This window comes from Drosophila yakuba, chromosome 2L (genome assembly GCF_016746365.2).
Source record: "Drosophila yakuba strain Tai18E2 chromosome 2L, Prin_Dyak_Tai18E2_2.1, whole genome shotgun sequence".
Taxonomy (NCBI): Eukaryota; Metazoa; Arthropoda; class Insecta; order Diptera; family Drosophilidae; genus Drosophila; species Drosophila yakuba.
In genome coordinates this window covers 3,446,188-3,455,437 of record NC_052527.2, presented here as the reverse complement: position 1 = coordinate 3,455,437, position 9,250 = coordinate 3,446,188, and the positions used below count along the sequence as shown (strand labels likewise).

The window sequence follows — 9,250 nt, the reverse complement described above, 5'->3', positions numbered from 1 at the left end:
ACCCTGCCACATATGCCGGAATATGTTGAGTCGGGTCCTGCGAGGTGGAGCGAAGCCTGTGTGCGTGGGCAGACAGGTGAATAACAGTTTTCCCTTATTCAGGCGGCTTCCTTGTTTAAGACAGCGTGTGTCAGGCATACGCAAAAAGCCAACTTGCGGATTGCGGATGAGAGTTGGCCCAAACTGACTGGGCTGAGCAAACATCCTGCAGCTTCCTTTGTAGCCTGTTTCGGTTTCTTTCCCTCTCTCTCTGCCAAGCAGATGCTATCGGCATTTTTTCCGCTTCCGCAGTTTTATCACGGGGCATCAACTTTACCCAGCTCCGTATTCTCGCTCGAGAAATGTACGGTATGCTGGAGGCTTTTAGCCAACCCATTTTACAAACTTAAATTTAAACAAATTATATTCCTATTCGATTACCAAAGCTATAATTTTGTTTTAATAAAATGTTTTTTACATTGTAATCTAGCTATTTAAAGAGAATAATCTATGTATGTTTTTTTCTATATCAACCAACTTACTAAAAAGCATTTATCTAATTTCGAAAGCAATTACTATGTAAAGGATACTTTACTGTATGGGCAATTATTTTTTCAATTACTCCGAAGTTGTTACCCAACTCTGGACCCAACCGTTTTACCTACTGCACCTTCCATTAGTTGCCTAACTAGTTTAATTACCACATTCTGCTAATACTCCTTTCCGGTTGCTTTTCCGTGGAAAGTTCGTTCCGCTTTTCGCTGCCTGCTGGGTGTCGAGAGTTCCTCTCCGTATCCAATTTCCCAGCAGGATCTGCCACATCCACACAATCACATAACCCAGGGTCCTGAATGTCCTGCGGTATTTGTGTTTGCTTCGTTACGTAGTCGCCATTACGTCATTGTCGGTTTACGTGGCGTGTTAATAACCGACGAGCACACATATAGTACCTTTCCTATCTGCCCTCTTTTGATAATCAGTTGACATGTTGCAACACAGGCTCGCAAGTCTGCAGGCCATTCAAATGGGCTTGAAAGGGGAAGTGGAGTGGTTAAATCTCTCGACTCTTCACAGGACTTGTGAAAAAATGTGTTTTTTTTAAAGGATTTTTGCTATAACTTAGGCGCACAACTAAATGATTGACTGTTTTGTGCTGCTTGAAACCCAAATAAACAAAGACAATCACTTTTTTGAAGCTTTTTATAATTTAATTTTTTGGTCAATTTTCGACTTATTTATAAGGGGTTACATCATTAAATTTGGCAAAAAATGGGTAAAAATTAATTTTCAAATTTTAAATGCAAATCGTTTTGGAATTTCCTTGTGAGTTTAACGAAGTATGAAATTTTACTTGTGGACTACTATAAATTTAGTTTTGCCTAAAAAACCGATTATTTTATGACAAATAATCATCAAAAATCATAATCATAAAATTATCATTGAGTTTAGTTTACTTCTGTAATCTAAACCAAATGACAGCGCAGCTAACGAAATATCTTTGAAACAATAAATAATGTAATTTAAATTTTTCACCAGTCTATGCCTACTTACTTTGTTTAATTCTTGAGAATAGACAGACCTTTTCCCAATCTCGGCTTCCCGTCCTGTGAAAGATATGCAAATGCCTTATTTATTATTGTTGGCTGTTGTCGGCGTGAGTGATTATTCAATGTTCGCACCAAATTTTCGCACATAAGCGGATTACAAAGTCAGCTTTGCTGACACCAGGACATTGTGCAAATTTTCTCTAAAACGAATGAAGTTAGTATGGACCCACAAAACGCTCTAGTGTAAACTTAATTTTGTTATGAAAACATTAAAAGCTTCTTAGCCCTGTAGTTGTATTTAATTTTTTTCAAGCCATTTATGTTAGGATCTTAAAAAATTTTTTTCATTTTAAATTTGTCGGGGTATCACTATATTTCAACATTTACAGGGTACGAAAACAGAACACATAAATCAGCTTTAAATTAAAACAAAAAGTTAACAAATCGTTGCGACAAAATTGGCGGCGCAGCGAATCAAATTTCTCTGTCACTTTCTCCTCCTTTGTGTGTGTGTGTGTTTGTGTGTGTGTAAGTGTATGAGTGCGAATTCGATATCTAAATCCGCTTAGCTTAATTTGGTTCTTTTATTTGCTTATTGAGTATGGCCCATCAGAAGTCAAATTACAATAAGATGGTTTCATTTTTCTCTTCATGATTGATTGAACTTTTATTTGACTGATGAAAATGCTATTGAAAAAAAACCCTGCTTTTACATCTATACGAGTACTTAACTTTTAAGTACATCATTTACTTTTCACTTTGTTTTGGTAAACATCACTGAATCACCAAGGACGCAGAGGCATCAACGAAAAAAATCTCATGAAAAACAAATATTTCCCCTATCAACAATACTCATTAATATTTAATGAGCATTTAATGAGTGCGTAGGCGCAGAAAACATATTATTTTTCACATAATTAAGTTACTTGAGCGGGTGGAACATGTACAATATGAATGGGGATATTATCTCTAATTAATTTGGAAATGAATTTGATTTGGGAGTTTAACCCAAAACGAAGCCATGGCCAGATGAACTCTGCTAGTGAATATGAATTTCCTTCCACTTTTTATATACTTTTCCATGAAGCTACCATACCCTTTTCAATCCTGAGTAACGGGTAACAAAATTGGTTCAAATGTGAGGCTTCTTTTAGATAGTTTCATCATTGAAATAGCCAAAGTTTGGCTGCCCTTTACTCATCCTCAGCCGTGATTACCAATCTCTTACATAAGCTGCTTAATTATGTGTGTATGTGGTATCAATGTCGCTCAACACAGTCAGCCATTCAATCGATTTCCATTTGCTGTTCGCCAGCTCCGAAAGTTAACTACACGGAATGCGGCCAAAGGCAGACAATGTTTTCCCTCGCTGCCACGCATGATGGCTCCAACTAAAGTTGTTGTGACAGGCAACAAATGGCAAAGGACAACAGACAAAACCAAAACTGAGAGCCAAGTCAACGGCATTGTACCGCATTCCGAGGGGGAAACTCTCTTCTACTTTCGACCGGCTTGCCACCTTTGTTCTAGCTTTTGTTTTATCTCCTCGACTTAATTGGAAAGCATGAAGACGCAAACACAGCGCGACGTGTTGGCATTAACACACGCACGAGCAGGAATAACAAGCCACTACCGAAAATGTTTGTCCTTGGTCCGAGCCACAGCTGCCACAGCACCACCACCAACCACCACCCACAAACCCACCCACTCAGCGCCACAGGAAGGCCAACGGTGCGTATACATAATTTGCGAGTGTTGCTTCAAGTGGCTCGACAGCTATTTATAGTTGGGGGGCTGGGGCAAATTTATAGTGGCATTTAATATTTTATTTTATTTGCTCAAACTCCACATCCGCTGTCCATTGTCATATGCATAAATAACGAGGATAGTAAAACGAAGCTCCGATTTGGGGGCAACAGCTGGCTTCTGGCAAACAAATAAAAATTATTGCACTAAGCAGAATGCAAGTACAGCTTAAATGCTCCTATTAATTATGTAGGTTGCAGAGTCTCTCACAAAATGGATATATCCAAGTATATAGGAGAGACTATGCTTGCAATAAAGGAATCAGCTTTAGTGGCAAAGAAATGTGTTGATTGAAATGCAACCGAGTGGTATAGACCATAACCCTTGAACCATAAGATCTGCCACCCCTTTCAATCAAGCTCTGCAAGTTTGCTCAACTAATTAGCTACTTGGAGTGCAAATACTCGGGTAAGCCCCCTCAGTTCAGCAGCAGCCGAGTCGAATTGCATGATTGTATGCAAATAAATCGTTAGCCACAATTGCCAGTAAATACAAGTTGGGTTCAGGGATCAACAATGAAATGGGCGGCAATGGCAATGGCAACAAAAACGACACCTGATGCCAATTACAAGACTAATTAATGGAAATAAAACGTTAAGGCGATGGCGGATGGAGGGTGTGCAGACAGAAGTCATCAATCCGGGCCAATCAATGTCGGCAGCCACGCCCACGATGCGCCAGTCAAATCAATGTCCGCCCCAGACGCATCCCAGAAGTTATGGCTTGCATAAAAGTCAGCGCCAGTGATAAATGAAGCCCAGCCAGCATTTGCATCGGTATGCATATATAATGGCCAAGACGTCGAAAGGGGCCAAGTGGATGTAGTGGATATAGCCCAGTGCTCAAACGATGGCAAGTAGAAAATGGAAGAAGCTCCTTTCGGCGCTTTTCGGAGATGCTGGCACTCCAAAGACGAGCACCGAAAAATTCGTATTCCATTTCAAAGCGAAGGATAGCGAAAGGATAACAATGCCGGTGACACACGAGCCAAGAAATGGAAGCAAAAATTCAGGGAAATAAAACTCAGCGCTAATGGAAAAAAATATAAGCGTCTTTGGGATGCATATTTTTTTTAATATCCTATGCAATATATACAAAATGTCTCACAAGATGTCTAAAAGCAAACTGTTTTTTTGGAAAATTTATGACTATGTCAAAACATGTTGATCAGAAGAGATAAAAGTTATTTATATCATCAATCTGTCTCCGCAGGACTAACTAAACAGCACTAAACAACTAAGCCCTAAGTGCTGACTATCAATTTTCCGCATTTCATTTTCAACGGAAATTGGCAAAGAAAAATCCTTATGCCTGAGTTGCCGCAAGCAAATAACTGAGCAAATGCTGAAGAAAAATGCAAACAGGAAATGGGAAAGCAGGGAAAGTTTGCTACACATGCCATAACTTGTGGTACACATCAAAAATGGCGAATGAGTTGTAAAAACGTGTCTAATTTTGTAATTTCCCATTGTCTAACAATTTGCGTTCTTCTTCACTGGGCAAATGATTTAATGAAATCAATTACAAGTCCCTCACTTTTCCAGCTCCTTCAAAAGTGGGTGGCAAATGAAATTAGTCAGCCTCCAGGAGCCAAAGGATGTGGAATAGCTGTGAGACCGGGAAAATCAGGACGAAGTAAATTCGTTTGGAGAGAAAATGTTAGCCGGAGCAAATTGTTTGAAGTCTGCTATGGCATATTTATATACATATACATTTATACGTATACGTATTTTATTGCCGTTTATTGAGTTTTTATGACCGCTTCTTTACGTTTGTGCCTTTTTCTTCTGGGAGAATTCAATTTGAAAATATATTTGCGGTTGACTTTGATTTGATATGGTGCATACGAGTAGATGGATTCATGTTTGTAGCTGTGAGCTGCGTGTAATTGAATTTTAAGAAGCCAAGTTCGATGTTCGTGCGTATCTGCCATAATTGAATTTTGTGTTTGAAAAAAATGGATATGCTATATGGGAATTTTAATAAGAATTTCTAGCAAAGCTACGTTTTATTTAGTTTTTTTGGTATCTTTCTTCTCGGACTTCTTCTCCTTCTTTTCCTTTTTGGGGGCTTCTATGCAAGGAGGATTGCATTTGCTCTCCTTGGTCTCCTTCTTGGACACACCCGGGTTGCACTCCTCATGAACGGGTCGAGGCTCCTGATACCCTGTATCTGGCGAACACGGTGGGCAATCGCAGTCGGGCTTCAAGTCCGTGCAGCAGCTGGGTGGAGTTGGTCCAATGTAAAAAGGATTGAAGCGGCACACCATTCTGAAGGATGGCAAAAGAGTATCCGAGTTTGGAAACTGAAAATTTAATCAATTTAATTTCAATGATTTTTCCTAAAAATGTTGCCGAAAAGTGACATTTCCTCAGACAAAAATATCTTAGGCGTACTAATTGCAAATATATTTAGTCAAAAAAAACATTGGATTTCCAGAACTGTGGATTTTCTATATTGGTGTTCAAATTTCTTTTTACGTGAACTGCGTTACAACATTGAATAGAAATTCACGACAAATTCGCATTACTAAAATGTAATTTGACACCTAAAATGCGGATTATTAATTTAGTGTTTGCAAACCAGCATATATGGATGTTTCAGTCGAACAGAAATTAAACAATTCCTGGGGCTCATGTTTGTCCATGGGCAATCGTAATTATTTACGAGTCGAAACACCAAATTAGCATTAAATCGAGGGCGGTCGAGACCAAACAAACAAACGAATAAACAAACTGAGTTTGCCAGTAAATATTTGCTGGCATGTGCCTGCTTATAAAGCTGCAGGCGTACAGAGCTTAAAGCTGATTATGTGAGTTTGCACAACAAATGCGGAAAACATACAAAGAAATCCAGAAGAAGCCGAGGAAAACCGCAGAAAAATAAACGTTTAATGGCGGCAAGGGGCATAAAAAAGGAAGTCCAGGCCAAAATGACGGGCGCTGGAAAAAATGTACCAAAATAAGGAGAAGCAATAAAGCAAAACACATAAGCCGCAACGCCACAAAAAGGACATGCCGATGGGCGGGGAAGGAGATAAAGGACACGCTCACATGCCTTGAAAGTTTTCAATTTTTACGACTTCATTAGAAACGCTTGATGAGCAATAATGATAAGAGGGCGTAGCGGAAACGGAAGTGGAAGTGAAAGTCGCAGAAGGGTGCAAAGGATGCGGAATCGCGATGTCTGCCCACAGATGTTGCTGGAAATTACTCAACACCACTACAACTACAGAAGATGCCGCAAAAATGCGGAAAATTTCACACAAGCAAATGGAAGGCAAACCGCTGAAGCTTAGAGTTGAGTCAAATACACTTGGACTTGGCAGTTTTAGTTAAATAAAAGCCAATTTAAATGGTATCTGTTTAAGTGTTGAAATCTACTCATAAGCAATATTACTCCGAAATTACTTACTTATTACTTACTAATATTATACAATAACTCTCTGCTTTTTCAAATCATGTACCCCCTTTCAAAGAGTACTCTACATTCCGAGAAGCATGAAAGGAAGGAGTCCAGAGTCCCCAAAAGAAGGGGAGCTTCAAGCGTGTGAAGCAGCTGGAAAATTGCCCCACTCGCACACCCATGGAGACTCTCGCATTTATGAATGAGTGTCGCTCAAGTGGCCAAATGTGTGAGAGGGCCGAAAAGAAGAAGGGCAAAATGTGTTGACTGTAATGAAAGTTTAAATTGTTTTCCTGACGAAGGCCTAAGCAAATGTGACAGGGCGGAAAAAGTTGTGGCTTTGTAAGGTCATTTGTGGTATTTAGCGAATAAATTGCATTTTCATGCATATAATAGAGGATTCGAGTAATAAAGTTTATCATAATACTTAGGGCTTTCCTTTTCTATATATGAGAGTTCTTTGGGGTCTGTGAATGGAATGCATAAAAAGGAGATAACTTATAGCTATGGTTATTGTCTAGTTAGGATGTGGGGCAATTTGTTGTGTGAAATGTGTACAGAGAAAATATAGAAAATTCCTAAATAAAACAGATAAAATATTTATAAATCGATTTCTTCTCGGATTTTCAGTGAATATCCAAACACTTTGCTCCAATTCTGTCAAAATGCACAGCACATGTGCGGTGGGCGTAATGGCAGGCCTTTCAGTTAATTACAAGTTTATTCAATTTAAAATCAATACATGACCCGCCAGTCGAGAGCGTTTTAATCACATAATTACAGGTGATTTCCCAGGAGCGGGTCAATCTCCACGTTCGATGGCGATCTTCTCGCTTGGCCCTTTAAATGTGAATTGAATGGAATTCGGAATTCGCTTCGAGTGAGCAGCCAGTGTAATTACGCATACGCACGCACACCTAGAGCCATACACACAGACACACACCAACATACACCACACGCACACATGGGCAGTTGGGAAAGGACATGAGTTGGGTTCTGGTCACGTTGGCTCATTTTCGCTTAATGTTTTATGCACAACTAAATACAAATGCGCTTTAATGAGCAAAACTCGAACCGGCCATGCGGTTAATTTATTATGCACAGCTCGGTTTCACAGGGGGCGTGGCAGTGGTCGTGGGCCGGAGGGGCGGGGGGCCGTGCGGCAAGGATAACTAATAATACGGCATTGTCGTGGCATTAAATTGCCAATGCATATGTGGCGAGGGAAGCGGAGGGGGGTGCTGCAGATAGACCGCAGCAAGTCAACTCGAATGCATGTAACAATTACTGTATTGCGCTCTCCTTCGCACACATCCTGCGTCTCGCTCGCACACACACACATACGAATAGTGCAGCAGAGCCATAAAATGCAGGCAGCAAAAAGGCGAAAAAAAGCAAGACTTGCAACGGCAACAACGTGGCATACTTTTTGGGGCATGTGGCATACAGCTCGAGCTTTCGGGCTTAACCGCAGAACAAGGCCAATCCGCAACTTTTAATATGGCGGGAATTCGAGTGCCATTTGTGCAACTAGCTCAATTGCCGATGAGCAGTGGAAACTCAGGCAACAGCACCAGACTTTCAATTTAAATTTAACTAGCTGCAAATGTAACTAATGCTAGCAAAAACCTTCCAATTCTGCCAAAAAGAATATATATCCGTTTAAGCTACAATTTACAAATATCAAGTTAACATTACATGCGTAACGCGATATGAATTTGGAAAATTACTCAGCCCCAGGGAAAACTTCACGCAGAAGGGAAAAGCCGCAGGGCTTTGGCCACTCCCAGCTCACAATGTGTTTTTCCGTCTGGACATTTATCATGCAGGACATGCTGGCCATTTGATTAACACCTTTTTTGGGGGGGGGAGTGGTATGTACCCAATGTACGAAACGAAATAAAATTGCGCAAAATAATTTAAAACTAAAGCTGCAGTCCAACTAGTTGCTGCTCCTGTTTCGCTGGCATTTTGCATGTCTCGTTGAATTCAGACAACAAAAAAGCATTTTTTGCATACACAAGCAGAACATATACATACTTACATATATAAGGATAATATGTACATACATACATATGCAAGGAGAATATATAGAATACATATAGATATGCGCTATGCCATGACTGGCTGATGTGTGAGTTTTGCGTGTAAGCGCTGACTAAGCTCTTGCAAGTTGGTTTTTTGTGCGGAACACAAGTGGGCCATCCATAAAGGGTCTTAAAAGAGGGGTATTGCACCCATTTTCAGCTGCAACATCTAGCGGGGAAAACGTGTTAAGCCTGAAAGGGTTATAAACGACCAGGGGAAGATCAGCAAGAAGTGAGCAACGCGATGTCCACACAGCGAGGTGTTTAATGCCAATGGAAAAGTTATAAAAATCGTACTTGCGTTTTTATTTCTATGGTTTTATGCAGCTAGATTTTAGTAAGGAGATAATAATTTGATGATCTGCTGAGCAATCAAAACGAGATTAAGGTAGTCATTCGGTCTATACATATATATAAAATATTGTA

General features: G+C 40.0%; 1 protein-coding gene across 1 annotated transcript; it reads right to left on the bottom strand.

The window, feature by feature from the left end:
• Positions 1 to 5,309: 5,309 nt before the first annotated feature.
• LOC6526716 lies at positions 5,310 to 5,723 on the bottom strand. The gene has a single exon (XM_002087783.4). It carries the CDS (start codon positions 5,599 to 5,601, stop codon positions 5,341 to 5,343), a length of 261 nt encoding a protein of 86 aa, XP_002087819.1. The 5' UTR covers positions 5,602 to 5,723; the 3' UTR covers positions 5,310 to 5,340.
• Between the last annotated feature and the right edge of the window lie 3,527 nt (positions 5,724 to 9,250).

What these genes read in the sequence shown, in the direction of transcription:
- LOC6526716 (XM_002087783.4), bottom strand. Translation starts at nt 5,601, where the DNA reads ATGGTGTGCCGCTTCAATCCTTTTTACATTGGACCAACTCCACCCAGC.